The sequence below is a fragment of the Musca vetustissima genome, unplaced genomic scaffold (assembly GCF_032173495.1).
Source record: "Musca vetustissima isolate MV318-11 ecotype Yass unplaced genomic scaffold, APGP_CSIRO_Mvet_v1 utg523679, whole genome shotgun sequence".
Taxonomy (NCBI): Eukaryota; Metazoa; Arthropoda; class Insecta; order Diptera; family Muscidae; genus Musca; species Musca vetustissima.
This window is the reverse complement of record NW_026876673.1, coordinates 1-20,192: the sequence shown is the minus strand read 5'-3', so window position 1 is coordinate 20,192 and position 20,192 is coordinate 1. Positions and strand designations below refer to the sequence as shown.

The following is a 20,192-nucleotide window of genomic DNA, read 5'->3' as shown; positions in this document are numbered from 1 at the left end:
CCCCCAACCAACAAGACTACATCATCGGCATAGGCTACAACCTTTATCCTGAGATGATTGAATTTCATAAGTATCTCATTTATCACCAGAAGCCACAAAAGGGGGGAAAGAACTCCACCCTGAGGTGTGCCTCTGTTGACAGATTTCCTCACGGAACTCTCTCCTAGGGATGAGTTGATAATTCTGCTTTCCAGCATTCTATCAATCCATTCCGTAAGGAGTGAGGGGATACCTATGTCTACGAGAGCAGAATGGATTGCCTCTAGCTTCACATTGTTGAAAGCTCCTTCGATGTCGAGGAATGCTGCCAACGTGTAGCCAGAGCATGTTGGGATTTACTAAGTTTATTACGGTCAATGGTATCTCTAATTTCTGAGTCTAGTAACCTTTCTAAAGTTTTTAGTAGAAAGGAAGAAAGACTAATCGGTCTATAGTCTTTAGGTACCGTATGACTCGGCTTCCCGGCTTTCGGGATGAAGGTCACGGTAACCTCTTTCCATAGACTGGGTATGTACGACAAAAGTAAACAAGCCCTAAAAATGTCCTGCAGATATGATATTATCCGTTCATCTGCGTGTTGCAGCATGGCCGGTGTTATACCATCTGGACCAGGAGATTTGTAGGGTTGAAAACTATTTATCGCCCATATCATTTTTGGGTATCTTATAGTGTCTTCTATCATCTTCTCCTCTTCCCTCGTCCGAACTGTAGGCTGATGCACACACTGCGCATCTTCCCTATAGTCCTTACAACCAGGAAAGTGGGTTGATGATAGAAGATCAAGAGTCTCACTGCCAGAGTTTGTCCACGTTCCATCACTTCGCTTAATACTTCCTATGGATTTTGGATCCTTAGAGAGTACTCTGCGGAATCTGGCCGCTTCGTTGACTCCTTCGATCGACTCGCTATAGCAGACCCAAGACTCACGTTTAGCTTTCTTGATTTCGCCCTTGTACCTATTGAATTGTCTTTTATAGACATCCCAATCTGTACTGAGCTTTGTCTTACTAGCTCTATTATAAGCTTTCCTTGCAGCCTTCCGCAAGGTTGCAAGGTCCTGTGACCACCATACCGGCTGAGATTTCTTCCCAGGGTATGTCAGGGGACAAGATGCCTCATAGCTCTTCAGAAGAGTGGCCGTGACATTTTTCACAGCTAATTCAACATCCTCAACCGTTTTGAGATCATTACGATCCCGAAAAGAGGCTGCTGTTTTAGCTTTGAATTTGTCCCAGTTCGTCTTCCGAGGATTCCTATAAGGTTTCTGTTTAACTCTAGAGGTAGGAATCTGGAAGGATATGAGTCTATGATCCGAAAAGGAACATTTCTCAGACACCTCCCAGTTTACGACCCCAGAGTCGTCCATATTTGTGAGGGTTATATCGATGACTTCACCTCTCACCCTATTTACAAAAGTTGGTGTATTGCCTCTATTACAAATTCTAAGATTATAACTAAGTATAAACTCGAAGATGGACTCACCTCTTGTGTTTGTGTTGCTGCTTCCCCAATAGAAGTGATGTGCGTTGGCGTCACATCCCAAGATGAGGTCACCAACTCTGCTCATCTCCTCCAATAGGCGGCATACAACAGTGCCGGGTGGGTCAGGAGCTTCGTAGGGAAGATAGACGGCAGAGACTATCAGTGGCTTCGTGGTACCTCTGTCTAGTCTTGCTGTCGTCATATCTCCATTGCTGAAATTAGAAAGAAGCATTAAATTTAACTCCTTTTTAGCAAGAATACACGTTCTCACCTTCTCTCCATTGGAGGTAGACAAAAGCGTGTATTTGGTGTCGCCCAGTCCAGTCACCTTACCTTTGTACAGGTAAGGTTCCTGGATGAGCGCCACGTCGATGTTTGAGGAAGAAAGGGTGAGTAGCAGTTCAGCAGCTGCTGCTTTACAGTGATGCAGATTAATCTGGATCACGTTAAGCGCTTGCTGCTGCCTACCTATTGTTTTGGAGTGGTGAGACGGAAACAAAGTTTCCCCATTCCATAAACAAGCTCACCCTTGTTCTTCCTCAAGTACTCCTCTCCCGCAGAATCGGTAGCGAACTTCGCGACTACACCGCCGTTCCTTTCAAACGAGGCGAGGATTCTCCACCTCCTCGTCTGAAGGCCGTCGTTCTGCTTCTCCAATAACCTCAGTGTCTTCTCCAGCCCCTTGAAAGGTTTTGGGATAAACACCGAGGTTACCATACCGCTCGGTATCTCTCGCTACGGCCGCCAGACGACCACCCTCCCAAAGGGGGTCCAGGCTGTTGATTGTCTTCTTAAGAAAATCTGAAGTCTTCTTAGTGCGACAATCAACAACCTTTACTCCTTTGTAAGAGGAGGTCAGGCCAAACCGCAGGCTCTCTCGATCAACCTCGTCGGACAGGAAGAGGTCCTTCAGATAGCTGTCGACCAGCTCCCATCTATCCTCACTGATAAACCCGTCAGGGTCAGCTCGGTCGATGATCGCTACCCGCAGATCTTCCGGAACCTCTTTCGGATCAGCAGAGTCGCTTTGCTCAGTTGTAGGTGTCTGGGCTACCTGCTTCGAGACAGCGTGTTTGGTTTTCACCCCACAATCGCTGCTCTTGGCAGGTTTCTCCTTCGACGCTACCACCGAAGCAAAGGAAGCAGAGCTCTGTACGGCCGACGACTGCGTGGGCCTCTTTGCAGCAGGTTGTTGCTCCTCCGAGGACCTCATTCTCTTGACAGCCGTGGGCTGTGGCCGAGATTTGGCACCCGGGGTAGCAGCTACTGCAGAGGTATGCCCAGCAGACGCAGGCACCTGCTTCGCGTCCGCTACCTTCTGCTTGACCACTGACGACTGCCCAATTGTCACCGCCTTGGCTGTCAGCTTTGGCAATTCGGCAGAAGGTGGATTGACAGAGGGCGGTTGTGCCTTATCGGTCTTCTTGGAGGCCTTTTTACGGGCTCTCTTTCGGGCCGACTTCGACAGTCCCCTGCCTTCTGTCTTTGTGGATTCTGATGTCTGAGACGTCTCAGTACTCAGTTTACCCTTTGGGGGTGCTGAGGGCTTAGACGTCTCAGGCATCAGCTTCCTGGATGTACCGGGGCCATCAGCAGGTTTCTCCTTCTTAGAAGGGACTACCGCCGTGGTCTTAGTACTGGGTCGGGGGATCCTGTCAATCAAGAAGTCCCTCTCAATGTCATCAGGATAGTTCCTAGAGAACTTCCTAATGAGTTTGAGGTTCCTCTTGATTAACAGGAACTCCTTACCCGTGATGGAGTCGCTGTCCCGTCCAATGTACCGTTTGCAGAAATTTACTGCTCTCCGATACATTTTCTTGGCAGCGATCTCCTTAGCGTCAGCTTGTCTATCAGATAATGGTACCGATGAATCATCCATCTTAACGATGGGAGCCTCATCGGTGCCAGCATCTGCTTCGACAGCCAACTGCCTGAGAAGCCTCGCGACGTCACTGCAGGCCGTGGAGGTTGAGTCAACGTCTTCAAAAATTGGCTCCATAAAAAAGTGCTGTTTGTGAGGATTTGAGGTCGACCATGGCATAGCCTCTTACCATGGCAAGGACTTGGCAACTAAGCCTGAAACACTTGTTGAGGCGCCCAGGTATCAACAAGGCTCCGTTCTAATACAGTCGGTACCCTGACTGCAAACCGTGGAACGCTGATAGGCACGAGGTCGCATGACACCCCAGCGTTAGGGGGGACACTTTAAGAAGGTAGTGTCCCAAACCTTGAGATGGATATATGGGAGGGGGCGCCATTCTCGCCTCGTCGACTCAGGGATCATTGGCACTCGGTCATTTCCTCCGAGACTCTCCCCCTGAGCCCGCTGATTGTCCGCGACTGTTTATTGGTTATTAACAGTTACCCAACGAATGGTGTTGGGCTTTCCACTATCCGCAACCTGTGGACGCGTCCGATAGCATTCAGCTTTGCTCCCCGTAGGCGGACCCATTTACCTATGTACATGTCAATATACTCATAGTATACCTTTCTTACTGTTATGTCTAGAACAAAATATCCGCGAACAATTTTCACAAAAACAACTTTCCCCAAAGCTCATCGGCCCACAAGGGTTAAATAAAAAATTCAATAAAAATTGTTTAATATTTTTTTTTTATTACAATATATATAATTTGTTATTTGGTACATTTGGCTGAATAAAGGCACTATTCGTTACTGTGGATTAATTCCAACATACAAAAAAATGGATGCAAAATATAAAATACATAATACGTTACATACATATAATGGCATCAAGACTAGTAAGTAATTAAATATATTGCAATAATAATTAATACACATAAGAATAGCAATTATGGTTAATATATAGAAATTTTGATTATATTTTTTGTTGTGTTGTGGGTTTCAATAATAAATAAAATAAAAAATACGTTAGAACAATACATTTAAAAACAAAGTTTCTTTTAGAATAATACGAGTTATGTTTTTTTGTTATCAATCAATGGCCTCTGAGGGGATTTTGGTTTTAATGACTTTTTTTGTTCCGAGTCGTTTGTCATCATATAGTATAGCGGAAGCTACCGTGTAAACGTCTCTTGTTTTCTTTGTTAAAAGGAACTCCATTGGGACATTAACAGAAGCCTCAATATAAAATTAATTTGTGATTTAGTTGTTGTTTAAATACATAGGTATTTGATTAGATTTTGTTTCGTTTATGACATTAAGTTTGAACATAGATTCTAGTTATGAAAGAAAGGAAAAAAAAATTAAATATTATCCACAATATCGCAATAACTAATACGTTTAGTTTCCTCCTCAACAGTTGTTAATTCATCGGATAAATTATTGGCACATGATTCTTCTTGATTGATAAGCGATAATTGATAGGCCACCTCAAAGGCTTGTCCCAGTGTTAGTATGATTTCGGTGGCCAAATCCTAAAGAATTAAAAAATAATAGTATAATTTAAGAAAACGTTGATATGTGTTTTGTATTTTAAAAATACTTACCAAACTATCAACCATAAAGACATGACAATAGTGTGTATCCTTTTCTCTTGTTATATAGGCAAAATATCTTAAATCATCTGTATCCTGGCTAACACAATTGATATTTTCGATATCGTGGACACTTATGGTACTCTGCAGGGAGATAAAAAACGAATTTTATTTATTTATATGAAATATGGTGTACTTTTAGATGGGGGTATGTCGAACTATAAACCTCTATTTAAAAAAATATAAACCTCTATTTTCCCTATTTCGTCTTCGGACGGCTCACAGACACAATTAATAAGTACACCCACGTGATTTAAAAATTATAAAATGGTGATTTGTTAAGCCTTCGCTTAATAAAAGTGTTTATCAAATTGGGCGAAATTCTTCGTATACGGATAACCTATTAAGTCACAAATATCAACTTAGAGAAGCTGAACTCGTTTTTTTTTTAAGATTTTTTAGACTTTGTCTACGCATGATATATATATATATATATATACTAAATAGGAAGTGAACTAGTTGGAGAAGCAGTAATGACAAAAAAAAGTTATTTCCCACTAAGAATTTTAAATTAAGATGAAATAAGGGCGGAATGGTGAAAACATGGACCTATATTGAAAATTTCCTGCGAGGATGTTCACCCACTAAGAACTCAGAATTCGAAATTAAAGCCTCATCTTTATAAAATGCTGATAATACTTAAAATGATACGAACATTATATGGAGGTTATATAAAATCCTGAACCTATATTAAATATTTTCTGTAAGGGAATTCTTTATCCTTCACTAACGCGGAATTTCAAATTACACTCCCGTCATTGGAAAAGGAAAACCTAACTACAGTCCCTTCCGTAGAAAAATGTTGCTAGAATCATTTAAACACCTAAAAAACTTCTGCAAGGAAGTCCTTTGTCGTTTAAGAAAGTGGAAAGAAAAATGTCAGTCCCATCGGGTGGAAATGTATCTGAAACCTTCAAATCACGGACAAGTAAAATCCTAAACTTCCAACTATCCACCTTGAACGCATGCTAGAATTCCATAGAAAAGAACTTGAGGCACTTGACAAACGAATACCAAAGTAAGGCACAGACGGGTCCTCTCTGCCTGGGTTCCCCCACCTTCAGTGGACAAGGAACTCCTGCTGACAATGTTGGTGCTGCAAAATCCCAGCCTCACTACATCGAGCTGGACTGTTGTCAGTCTATCTCCTTGCAACGAGGATGGAGGGATGGTCGCAGTTGACCCACCGGTGGAGGCATGGGCTGGTCGTCCTGCAGATTAATCTGCATCATTGCAAGGCCGCAGCCGCCGAACTACTCTTGTATTATTGAAAATACAAACGCACAACCCGACCATTCTGCTTAGCCCTTAACACGATTCTCCGTAAAAAATCCCATTAAAATACGAAGCTTATCTTCATTAATTTCTTCTTTTTATACCCTCCACCATAGTATGAACGGGATATTAGTTTTGTTTTTCCGTTTGTAACGCATCGAATAATCATTTCCGACCCTATAAAGTATATATATTCTTGATCAGCGTAAAATTCTATTTTACGATTTAAGCATGTCCGTCAGCCTGTTGTAATCACTCTAGCGTCTAAACGAATTGAGATAGATCGCCAGAATTTTGGTACTTTGAGTTCTTATTAGGTAGCAAATCTTTTCACTAAAAATTATAAATACAGGTCCATATTACCCATATAGGGGTACCCCGTACTGTGGGGTTCTTGGGCGCGTTTTATAACTAAATTCGCTGAAATGTTGTATATTGGGTTCTTATTGGGTACCAAATTACTCCATTAAAAATTATAAATATAGGCCCACTTTTTCTGGTAGTCCCCATATAACGGCACCCCCAAATTTTCGGTGTTTTGGTGGTTCAGATCGTATTTTTCAACCCTCTGTCGTGGAAACCTTATGGATGGCATCCTAGTATATCCCTTTGATTATTGATTTTTATTTCAATATTAACTTCCTTACCTTATTTTCCGTATCAATAAATCGAACACCGGCATGTGACAGGGCTATGCCAACTTTCAAACGTGTCTGTTCGTTTGTTTCTTTTAGAATTCGCGTTGAACAGTTAATATCCTCTATTATACTGCCATCTTGGGCTTTGTACTCCATGGGAGCAGGTGTCTCTTCACGTTTTAACTTCTGTATGGATTTTCTAGTCGAGACCGTACCATGTAACTCTCGGATGACAGTAGAACCCAAATACTAGAAAAAAATCAAAATTATACGATTTTCTTATAACTCAATATCACAAGAAATTTTACTTACATAAACATCATATAGAACATAACCATATATCAATGTGTTGGCCGAATGACACCAATTCGGATTGATATCTTGTTCTTCGGGTGATATTAATAGCAAATCAGCTGGTTTTCTTATGTTTAAAGTCTTTTTACGCAATGTATTCGATAAATAATTACATTCATCATTTATAGCCTCTAATGTTGTTGTTGTGTTGGTGGTGCTGTTGTTGGCCGAGGTATTGTTGGTTTCATTATTGGCTGCGGAAACTTCATTTCCAATACTTTCAAAAATTGTATTTATCTCATCCCATACTTTTGAGGCATCAAAATCAAATTCATTTTCATTCGTGGTGATGGGATCTTTTATTTCCTTCGTTGTAATGAGATTTTCTATGGTTTTTTCTTCATTGCCGGTGGGTGTTTGAAGATTTACCGAAGACCATTTTGTGGGCATTGGTTTAACAGACTTAACCAAACTGGGAGATCTCAAACCACTTGGCAACTCTTCAATAGCTTGACTTTTTTGATTTGTTTCTTGACTCGGATCGGGGCAGGCCAAATTCAATGAAGAACCTTTAAACAAACCGGCAAAAGGTACATCACCCACAAACTCTTCAACACATTCAGATACCCTTGAACTGCTTATCGAATCAAATTGTTCTTCTTCTGGTGGCTCCATTTGTTCTTCCCATATAAAGGATTTTAGATTATTGTAGAATTGGGAATTGCGATTTTGCAATTGTAATGATTTACGTTTCCAACTTTTATCCGGTGGTGGTTTCACAAATTCGAATATTGTGGTTTCTGCTTGAAAAGCCGATGGTGGAGGACAATCGGGGGTTGGCGAGTGTACAGATCTGTCCTGACTTTGTCTTCGAGAATCGTTGTTGTTGTTCGTATCGAACTTATTGTTGCTTGTTGTAGACGTTGTCTTTGGTTGAATATCACTGAAATATTTAAAGAATAAAAAAAACATGAATTTGATTTAAAATGTAATTAAAATGTTTTAAATGAAATACTCTACCGTTTTGAAATATCTTATTTTATGGAAATAAGAAAATGCATTTTTGTTCTTTAATTGATATCCTTCTTTTAGCAAGGATACAAATTTGTATTCTAACAAGGGTGGCTTAAACTTTATATCACAATATGTTGTTTAGGTTATTTGTGTTAACATGCTTATTAAAAATTATTTCACTTTCATTGTCAAAAAATTTAGTACAAAATACTAATTTTAAAATAAATTAAAGAGATTTCTTTCTTTATCACTAACACAAAGGAGAGGCGTTGTTTAACATCTACAGCTGCCACAAAAATGTGTTAGGATTTATAAATGGCGCACGTGCTATCCTATCCTGTGCGTCATATCCTTTTGTTCATGCTGAACAAAGAACAATGATGCCAGATCGTATATACAAAATTCATATTTTTGTTTTGGGTGGGACATATTTTTATCTGCAGTTGTCGTATGCAGTTTCTACCTGTTCAGGTACATAGATGATTATGATAAAAATTATAACTATTTCTATTTTTTGGGAAAATCCATGGTTGGGAGGATGTGTTGTAGTTGTAATATTTACTTATTCAAAAAATGCGGTTATGTACAGTTATTATTGTTATTTTAAATGTTGTTTTCTATTGGAAAATAAATGAAATAAAACAAACAAATATTAAGATATTTTGAGACAGGGACGGATATATCGACGCCTCCGAATGGTATGCTAAGTCGATTTAGCATGTTTTAAAGTTCTTCACGTTTTTAGATACTACGGTCCTTATTTAAATTCACTGGAATTTTGGTAATCATCGGCCAATCCAAACCAAAGTTATAAGCAAAAATGTACTTAGCATGGCACGTACGATTAAAGAAACTTCCGTACTTTGAAAGCTTCTACTAAAAAACTCACTTTTCAGACTTAGCATACTATGGTTCGGAGGCGTCGATATGATTAATCTAAAATGTGTCAAAATAAAGTCGGGATTATACACAACATTTTGATAGAAATGTGTTTATTCACCAAGGCATTTTAAAAATATGCCTTAGATACTTAGACTTTAAAATACGACAGACAAGTTGGTTTGGAACAAAATATCTCTGCATAAAAAAGAAGAACATAAATTGACAAAATGTTATTGTTGTTCTTTTTTGTCATTAAAGAAGAGTCCTTCTTTTCGATGGCGTGCATCGATCGAAAATCTACATATGTGGCTCTGGTATGAATTAGGATTAGCAAAATAGGAAAGTCGAAAGTTTTTTGTTGGAAAGTCGCATATTTTCGACCAAAAACTTTGGTGGAAATTAGGGGAGATCTTCATCGATTAGATTTATCGTAGTTCATAATAGTTTTAAAGTTTTCAAGCCCGACAATGGTAAAAACACTCAAGCCCGACAATGGTAAAAACACTGTTTTGAGAAAAACGCGTTCAATGTTTGAAAAGTATTCTTACAGCCGCTTGATGCTGACACAATAAATCGGCTATATCTTCCAGAGTTGTTGAGATTTTCATTTGAAATTTTAATGAGACATTCTTAAGAAGCTGGGTATACACATGCAACTTTTGTAAGCAGATTTGCTGAGTTCTTAGAAGAGAGAGGTAAAAAAATTGACAAGGGGAAGAAATTCAAAAGAGATTCGTAGAGAGCAGCAGCAGAGTTGCTTAAAAAAAGTTGTATGTATAAACCCAGACTTACGTTTTTTTTTCGACAAAACGTTCCGAATTTTTTGGCACCTTCACACAATTTTGTTTCGAGTTTCGTTCCAAATTCGGAAAAAACTAGGAACAAATTGTTAGCGGGGCTGATATCTCAGCAATCATGAATGCGGTTAAAATTGTAGAAGACATTAATGTAAATTACCTAGGGCCGATGACTATATATGTTGATAGCCAGGGATTGAAGTTACGTATAAATTTAAATGCGGTATATGACTGTAATATTGCTCTATATGACTTACGACTAGTCGTTAAATTTTTGTTGGGTTCCAGGACATAGAGAGGAGAGATAACAGTCACTTTATCTGTAGATTGAGGAATCAGTAAGACCATCTATGGGCTATTACTTTGGCAAAATCCGTAAGGTCTACTGCGAGAAAGCTGTCAACAGACAGGTCTACGTGAACGAAATGCATCTGGCCAGAGGATTCACGAAGTATGATTACTTCATGCGTTCACTGCAGTAATGTAAGGTCTATCCGATTCAATTGGGACATCACTACTGCCATTTATGTGAGGATGAGGAAGAATTAAAAATGAGCAACTAATATGTAGATGTCCAGCTCTTCGTAGCAAAACGATTCGACTGTTTGGTTGATATACGACTGATACTCTAAGATTATTCTCCATAATAAATCCCATTAAAATCGTAGACTCTATATCTTCTCTTTTTCAGGCACTCAAGATAAACCCAATTGACCGAAGGACCGCCAGTGACAGCAGCTGTTAAATTATTGGTGGCTCAACATCGTAACATTTAGTAAAACTTATTTTAATAATAAAGCAGAACTAATAATGCAAGCCCCAGCGTTAGTAATAGATTAAAGTTATTATATTTAATGATTTTCTACTTCTACATATCCTCTACTATATACACATACCAAATAATATCGATTAAAAAAAATCACATCATTTTAACAAGTTCTTTGCTTTATGAGATTTCTAATTACTTCATCACAACTTACTTGTTATTACAATCAGCTTCATCATCTTGCTCATTGTCTTGGCGCCGTCGATTATTATTTTGAGCATTATCCATAATAACACTAATATTTGCATAATCGCAATATTCAAGATTTTTTCTAGGACTTGGTAACGGTATTTGTGGTTGGTGATCTATACCAACTGGCGTTCGGGGTGTATTACCGGCACTTCCACCGGGCAATTTCATTTCAACATATTCATCTACACAATAATATTGTGTGGAATTGACGGCCGGCATCTTTTCTTCCTCCTCTATATTTAAATCAAAAGTGATGTCATATTTCGAAAGTGTGGTAAAAACTTCATGTAAATACCTACTTTTTCTATACGTTTCTAATTTGGGAAATATTTTTTCGGTGTTGAGTGTACCCAAACGACGATTTAGAAGATTTGTGGCATAGACCGGTTTATATTCTAGTATAGTTTCTGGAGTTGAACGATTACTCTTTGGTATTGTTGTTTTTGGATTTAGTATTGGTTCCATTGGTGTATAACGATCGATGGATATTTGACGTTCCATAGAACTTTTTTTAAAGAAATAAATTTTGTTATACACTTGATGTAACCACACAAATTAGATATTTAACATTAGACACATACACAAAAAAAGTGAAAGTTTATTTCAGCACTGGCATTTGAAAAGAAGGTATTTGGACAGGATAGACAGACAGATCATGGAGCAGTAGACACAATGATGTAATTTTGAAGACAAACATAAAAATCATGAGTACGAGAAAAAAAATCAAAATTTCACATCTTTTGTTTTTGTAAAAATTAATTGTATTACTCACTAAAAATTATTGTTAACAAATATGCCTAATAAGCTATTGAAATGCATAAATTTTATTGCCGGAGAAATTTGTTAAAATTTTATTTTTTATGGTCGCTGGCGCATTTGGCATACTTTTATATGTCTGAAGAAACTTTGCTATTCAGGCTCAATTCAGTACGCTGTGCCAAATTTCGTGCAAATCGATGGATATATAGGAACTTTGGTGTACCATTTACATTAAATCGGACGAAAATATATATGGGAGCTATATAGAAATCTAAACCAATTTTTCCCAATTTCAATAGGGTTCGTCCTTGGGCCAAATAGATGAGCTGTGCCAAATTTCATCCAATTCGGATCATAAATACAACCTGTACTTTGTTTACAATTTAACATGGACAGACAGGCGGACGGACGGACATGCATAAATCGACTCAGAAAGTAATACTTTGCATATTCTCAAAAGGAACCATGTGTCTATCTCGTTTTCATTTCTTTTGCCTGTTACATATGCACAAAGACCACAATTGTGCCACAATTTCGAGACCTAAGGGGGTAATAAAAAATTCAAAGAGTAGTTTTGAAGCTCAGGAAGTTTTTTATCAACTAGCTTAAACTTGGGGATTTTTTATAAACGAGCCGAAGCTCAGAGGGTCGTTTTAGACGAGCTGAGACTCGGAGAGACTTTATAGACGAAATGAAACTAAGGAATATTTATAGACGGTCTGAAGCTCAGGATGTTTCAAAGGATGAGATGGAGATAAGGGAGTCTTTATCTGAAGTTCAGTGAGTCTTTATGGACGAGCTGAAGCTCAGGGAGTCTTTATAGACGAGATAAAGGTAGCTGCTAACTGATAAGATAAGGGGTATCCATAGACTAGCTGAAGGAAGTCTTTATAAACGACTTCTGGGAGTCTTTATAGACGAGCTGAAGTCAGTTATTCTTTATTGATTGTTGGAAAAGATGACTTAAAGGAAGTCGTTCATAGAAGAGCTGAGGAATTATCCTCAATGACTGAATACAGTTTTTCATAAAAGATCTGAAAGGAGTCTTTCATAGACGAGTTGAAGGGAATTTTTCATAGCTGAGCTGAAAGCAGTCTTTCATAGACGAACTGAAGGGAGTCTTTCATACACGAGTTGAAGGGAGTCTTTAATAGACGAGCTGAAGGAAATTTTTCTATTTTTACAACACTCAAAGGTGACGTCATCAAACACCACAATTGTTGGAACTTACAAAACCGTTATCAAAATACTTAACTTTTTTCTGTTTGTACCGCGTTTTATGTGCTAGGCTAAGAACCTTCAAAACTGCCCTCGTACTTGGAAGTGGAAAAACTTTATTAGGACAATTTAAAGTAAGGTGTTCAGCTTATCTGCAGATGTTTTCTGATAACCAAAAAGTAGAAATCATTTATGTGAGTGCATATCATTGGTCGTGATATAAAATATAGTGTAATTCAGTCGAAACATCTTCTAGGCAAATGGTCCCTGATTGTCACATAGTAACAATCTATACTAATAAAAGTGTAAACTGACTGACTGACATAACGATTCAGCAAAGTCCAGACGAAACGGCTGAAGCTAGAATCTTGAAATTTTGGGTGAGGATCACTATTGATCCAAATGTGACAGATATGGCTGGGAAAAGTACGAAAAGTACTATATGGTACTATATTTGGTGCAAATGTATTTTGGAGGTACAAATCAAGCTGGAATCCTGAAATTTGAAATAACCATTACCGTCGGAGTGTAGGAATGGGATATGTACGTAGTTTTGGAAATTTTTTACTGATGTGTACGAAAAGTACTAACACGTACTAACACGTACTATAATTGCTACAATTTGGATTTGGATGAACCGATAGAGCGGAAACAATGAAATTTGGAGTCAGGATCACTGTAGAGGCGTAGGATTGGGGTCAGGATTCAGTTTAAGCAATTTATATTCATGGGTATTAAATTTGGTACAATTTGAATTTTAGGCGAACCAATAGAGCTAGAGTCATGAAATTTGGAGTCATGATCACTGTTGAGGTGTATGATCGAGATATATAGGAAGTTTTAAAACATTATACTTATGTGTACTAAATTTGGTACAATTTGAATTGTTGGTAAACCGATAGAATAAGAATCCTGGAACTTGGATTTAGGATCATTGTGGAGGTGTAGGTTTGGGTTAAGTAGGAAGTTTTTTAAATTCGTACTACTGTGTACTAAATTTGGTACAATTTGAATTGTGGGTGAACCAATAGAATTGTAATCCTGAAACTTGGATTTAAGATCACTGTGGGGGTATAGGTTTGGGTTAAATAGGAAGTTTTGGAAATTCGTATTATTGTGTACAAAATTTGGTAGAATTTAAAATGTGGGTGAACCATAAACTTGAAATCCTGAAATTTGAATTTGGAATCATTGTGAGGGTGTAGGATCGGGGTATGCAGGAAGTTTCGTATTAACATGTATTTTAATACATGCTTAAATATATCCCACATTCGCTAACGAAGTAGATTTGATATTCATCTGAAGAAAGTCTTCCTAATGTATGAAATAAAAAACGAAATCATTTCTGAAATATACAGCTTTATTTAAAACCCAGAACAGTAGAATCGGGCAAAACTCTACACACCTACAACTAGACGTTAATTTTCTTTTTTATATTATCTTTTAATATTTTTTACACAAATTTGACCCGCTAATTTTAACAAAGAGCGATCTAGTCGAGGTGGGTCTAGGAGCAATATGTCGTGTAGGTACAAACTATTGGGGTCACACAAAGTAATATCGATGAAGAAGGTATCGTGTACTCATTTTCTGAATATTGGGAAAATTTGGGATTAACCGAATTTTACTTTATTTAGAAAGTACTACATCCATGTTTATAGTTTTTAAACAAATGTAATTAATTTGTTGGTTTTAACCCTGAATTCCGATAATTTAAAATTATTCTCAGACTATGTTTTATCGCATTACATTTCCCCCCATTCATTATTTAGTCCTAATCTTAAACGCAGTTCCTTTGAGAATTGTTTTAATTGAAAGTTTTTTGTTCATAACACATAAAGCAAATTAGTCTAAATTACCCTTTTTAATACACATCGATCGAAATTTTAAAGAGATACAAAAAAAATAAACGTTTTTAATTAATGATATATAAATATGCATGTTGATGTATTTTAAAAATAACAAATGATTATTATTACATGTATTCAGTTGAACGAAAAAAAACAAATATCACATTAATGTTAGTGTATAATTTGTAATTAGTAATGCATGTATGAGATCATCACCTATAAACTAGAATATAAAATATAACATTTAAAACAAACAACATCATGTATCACATTCATATCCAGGAATGTATAAACAAACATTTTTTTGTTTTCCTATATATAAGCAATAATATCCATAACAATAGAGAATAGGAATGGGGTTTTTTATTTTATTTTGTGGTGCATTGTGTAACGTGGGTGTATGGATGGTTGGTGGTGGTGGTGGTTGTGGTCGCTAGAGGTGCATAACACTGATGATGATATGGTGCATAAAGACATGAAGATGGATATTGAAAAATAAAAAAAAAAACAGAAGTGCATTAGGCGCGAGCAAACACACACATACACAAAAACAAGAAGAAAACACATAAATTACATTATAATGGGTATAACATTCAAGTCATTCTTACTTCTTTGCCATTGAATGTGGAGGTTCTACAGAATTCGGATGATGATGGAAATTCCGTTGCTCCATTATTTTGTTTTCTTCACATCTTGCATCATCCTCATAATTCGATAATGTTGTATTGTCATTTACATCTTTAATTGGCATGAAATGGGTTTTATTTTCCATGTTACTGCTGTCTTGGCAAAAATCTGTAAGAAATGTACATACATATCTAATTAATGAGTCATAGAGATAAAAAAAAAACAATGCAATAAGATTTTTTTAAAGAAAATAAGCTAAACAACAATACAGACAGGTCACTGAACGTTCTTATGTATGGCAAATTACTGGATGATGATGATGCCGCTATATTCTACTGTGCCTCCTACACACTTGACCACTAATAGCAATGCTGCATGTATGTCATAATATTGTTGTATCTGTTCATAATCAAATAGCTTAATAGCAAGTAAACAAAGCAAAATGGGTAAAACAAACGATGATTTGTTTAAATTTCAAAATTATGTTTGTATAGTTGTTTATTTGAAAACGTATTCATGAGAAAATCTAACAATGTAATTATTTTTTAGAAAATCTACAACTATTTACAATTATGGTTTATTTAGAGCGCGTGGAGAATTGGAACGTAAAATATAATACAACATTGTGCTAAATAAATTTTAATGTAATATTTAATCTAGGGATAGAATAACTATACATAATTCTTGTTTTGATACTGAATCAGTTCCTTTTGGCGGATCGGAAAAAAATCGAATATCCCTCAATTTTGAGTATTTTGGAAATATATCATCAAATGTGGCAGCAATTTATTATTTCTGATACCCTGTGGGACCGATGTCGAAATTGTATAGTTCCATGTTGATTTGAAAATTAAAATTGCCTATGCGGATGCATAACACCGGCTATGTAGAATTTAAAGATTTTACTTGTTTTCATAACTTTCACCACACTGTGGTACAGGGTATTATGTCGTTGTGCATATGTTTGGTTCGTTTTGAGAATATGCATAGAATCACTTTCTGAGTCGATTTATGCATGTCCGTGTGCTAAGTTTCGTGAAAATCGGTTCAGATGTAGATATAGCTCCCGTATATAGTTTCGTCCGATTTAAGGTAAAAGGGACACCAAAGTTCCTATATATCTTTCGATGTGTACGAAATTTGGCGTAGGGTACTGAATTAGGTCCAGAATGATGTGTGCTAACCTTTGTGAAAAACGGTTCAGATTTAGATATAGCTCCCATATATATTTTAGTCCGATTTTATGCAAATGGTGCACCAAAGTCCCTATATATCTTTTGATTTGCACGAACTTTTGCATAGTGCACTGAGTTGAGTCTAGAATGATGTGTGTCAAGTTTCGAGAAAATCGGGTCAGATTTAGATATAGCTCCCATATATATTTTGTGTAGGGATTGATGACAGTCGCTTTACATATAGATAAAGATCGCATATTTAAGTTCGTTCAATTTCACGTCAATGTTCCTTCGAAAAGGCGACGTCTGTTAGGATACATATGAGGAATATACCCAAAGTGGTGAAGGGTATCTCATAGTCGGCCCAGTCCGACTTTACTACTTTTCTTATTGGTTATTAAATTTAATGTCAATAATTTAATAAGCTAATATTGCATATAAACTATTTATTATTAATATTTTAAATAAAATTAAATCTCGTACAAAATTGCAAACTAATACCATTTTTTCAACTTACCCTTAATTATCGAAACAATTTCATAAGTGACATGCGGTGGGTAATCAACTAGAATATCCAATGCCGTTCGGCCATTACCATCAACAGCATATGGATCGATACCGGCTCGTAATAATGTACAAACCACCGATTTTTTACCACACAATGCCGCTTCGTGCAGTGCCGAACCGGAATTTGTCAAAATATTTACATCAACACCGGCTGCCAGTAGTGTTTCGACAACTTTTTTATGACCATTACGTGCCGCCAAATGTAAACATGAATGTGTATAAATATGTTTGGTTGGTGTTATCGTATACGGTGGTGAATGACCATTCTCCAAAGCCACCATTTCGTCGTACACACGAAATGGTTCAATTAATTCAGGATGTGTTCGTATCAGTAATTGTACCACTTGTAATCGTCCGAATTGTGATGCCAAATCTAATGCAGTTTGAAAACTATTATTACGTATTGTTGGATCAGCACCATAGGCTAAGAGTATTGCAACAACAGCATTGTGACCATGCTCGGCAGCACAATGCAGTGGTGTTTCATTTTGTGAATTTTGTGCATTGGGATTTGCCGGTCGGCGGGGATGCATTAATAGCATTTTTACAATATCTGGTTTATTTGCCCATGATGCCAAATAAAGTGGCGTTGAACCACGTATATCTGGTATATCGGTGGCAGCATCGCTAGCCAATAGGAGGCGTACAATTTCTTCGTGACCATTTAGGCAGGCATGATGTAGCGGGGTGTAACCATTCATATCCTGTGCATTTATACTGGGACTGCGTCGAAAACTGAAAAACAGAAACAAAAATCGGGTGGGTTTATGAAAATCAATAGGAAAGGTATTAGAATGTGATCGAGTCAACAATTTGGTAAACTGCTCCAATTTAGAATCCATATTCCTCATGTAAAGATCTAGGCTTTACTCTAATTTAGTAAAAACGATCAGATTTTTCTGAAATTTTTTCCAGAGGTAGGTATTTTTACCCTAATAAAGGGGATATCTTTTTTTCTAGGAGGACGTAGCCGGTTATTTGACCCGGAAGTTCGGGTACGGGTACCCGGTTATATCCGGTTCTATGGATCCAGTTAATATCATCATTTTAAAGGTCATAAAAATACCTTTCCATTGGAGATATGATGGGTTTATCTCATACTGTTTTGAAGATACAGTCCAAAAACTGGGTTTTGAAAAACGTCCTAAATGTCGAACTTGGGTCCTGACTCAATTGATAGACCAATTTTCCCTTTCCAAAATGGTCCGATAAGTGGCTGTATCTGTTGTGGATCAAAAGAAATGGGCCTTAGAACACTAAAAAACAAGGAAATTCTGTCGCGTAGGCGGTGTTGGTATCTGTCCATATCAGAAAGTCTTAAATCCCCGTCCGAAGGCCGTCTACACAAAAAATACTATTTAAAAGTAGTTTCTGTCGCGTAGCCGGTGTTGGTATCTGTTGGTATCCATAGGAGAAAGTCTTAAATTCCCGGGCGAAAGGCATTCAACCAAAAAGCTATTCTATTTAACAAGAGATTCTGTCGCGATGTTGGTATATGTCCATAGGAGAGAGTCTTAAATTCAGAAAAATCTAATCGTTTTTACTAAACTAGAGTTGTTCCATGGTACAATTATAAAAGGTAACAGCAAATCCCAGCTGATTTGATTCCAATGTAATACTAGTGTCGATATGAATTTGACAAATTATGTTTTTAAAAATCACCCAACAGGAAAATTAGGAACGCATACAATTTGAAATTGTTCTTTATTAATGTGCTCCCGTATTCAATTTACTCAATTTGCCTGCTGGGAAAGTTTGAGGAAGCAAATCTTTCTTGAAGGAATAACTCGCTATTCCCAGCATTTTCATACGTGTTACGCATATATATGGCAATGGCTCAATTAAAGGAAAGATGTGGAAGCGATAGAAATATAAATTTGATAGATTTTCATTCATGTTTTTCAATTTTTATTTTGAGGATTCGAAAATATTTCATTTTCAAAATAAAAATAATTTGATGATAATTTGTTTGTTTCTTTGTTTACATTTTTCTGTAAACATGAGTTGACACTAGTAGAACTTACAACAACAAATTTCCATGTGGTTGTTGTATCGTTTTTTGTACAACAACACTTGCTGTTACCTTTTATTATTATACCATGGAGTTGTTCCAAGATCTATGAATGGTCTTAGATCTATTCTCCAAACAGAGTAGTTGTAATTTGACATTTCGTTTTTTTATGGGTTAATACAATGACATAGCCTCTCGACTTCTTTCCCCAGTTCTTTGTATAAATAAAATCTTTGAAGAAAATGTTCAATATTGGTATAGCTTTGACATAGCCCTGCAATTTAACATTCCGTATTCATGGTGGATAAAAATCCGCTTTCAAAAAATTTCATATTTTATAAAGTTACCCAATAAAAAAATTCCGACAATTTTAGGCGTGATCCCAGGCCCTCCTCATGAAATTTCGGATTTACCGAACATAATGGGCCCCCAAAATTCCATATAGAACAATATATTTCCCATTAGTTTTAAAATGACAATATAGTGATGAGAGTCTGACGAAGATTCGGTTGTGTTGCTAGCATGTGCCGGAACAAATCCTAAATATTCGCCAAAAATCATAGAAACAAGAAATTTTATTATTTGGAAGGAAATTTTTGACTGTTAACAAATGGGGCCAATCGAAATTTTCAAAAAGATCCGCGGCGGGTCGCTTTCCTTACACTATTTATAAGTGTCGATCAAACAAAAAATATTTATATCGGAGGGTTTAAATCTAAAATCCATCGGCCATTTAAAAATAACAATGGACCAATCCTCTTAACCATTCTGGAAAAGGGTATACGGTGTTGTTTTTGGTATAAATATCATCACAGCTATTTGAAGTTCGAATTCTGTCAATTTACCAAAATATTTTTATTTTCCATATATGATCACCAAATCAGGGTTAAAAATGAAAGTATTTCGCTTACCTAGAAAGTGGACCTCCTTTTTTGGCATAATGCTCCAGAATTTTGGCAACAACACTAATATTGCCAGTTCTTGCTGCATCCAATAAATCCTGAGATCTTCCCATGATTATTGTAGTGCGATTGTGAAATACATTAATATTAAAAAATTAGCTTCAA

General features: G+C 36.9%; 1 protein-coding gene across 1 annotated transcript; it reads right to left on the bottom strand.

The window, feature by feature from the left end:
- Positions 1–4,709: 4,709 nt before the first annotated feature.
- On the bottom strand, positions 4,710–20,142 carry LOC133321241 (uncharacterized). The gene is made up of 10 exons (XM_061530329.1): positions 20,037–20,142; positions 17,065–17,849; positions 15,354–15,540; positions 11,218–11,423; positions 10,881–11,151; positions 7,440–8,150; positions 7,226–7,406; positions 6,923–7,162; positions 4,953–5,084; positions 4,710–4,880 (listed from the first exon to the last, which is right to left on the bottom strand). Exons 1-10 carry the CDS (start codon positions 20,138–20,140, stop codon positions 4,710–4,712), a joined length of 2,988 nt encoding a protein of 995 aa, XP_061386313.1. The 5' UTR covers positions 20,141–20,142.
- Between the last annotated feature and the right edge of the window lie 50 nt (positions 20,143–20,192).

Coding starts and splice junctions, on each gene's coding strand:
- LOC133321241 (XM_061530329.1), bottom strand. CDS start 20,140: ATGGGAAGATCTCAGGATTTATTGGATGCAGCAAGAACTGGCAATATT. Junction 11,424..15,353: donor CCACATTCAATGGCAAAGAA/GTAAGAATGACT, acceptor CTTTAAAAAAAG/TTCTATGGAACGTCAAATAT. Junction 7,407..7,439: donor AATAATGAAACCAACAATAC/CTCGGCCAACAA, acceptor CAACACAACAAC/AACATTAGAGGCTATAAATG.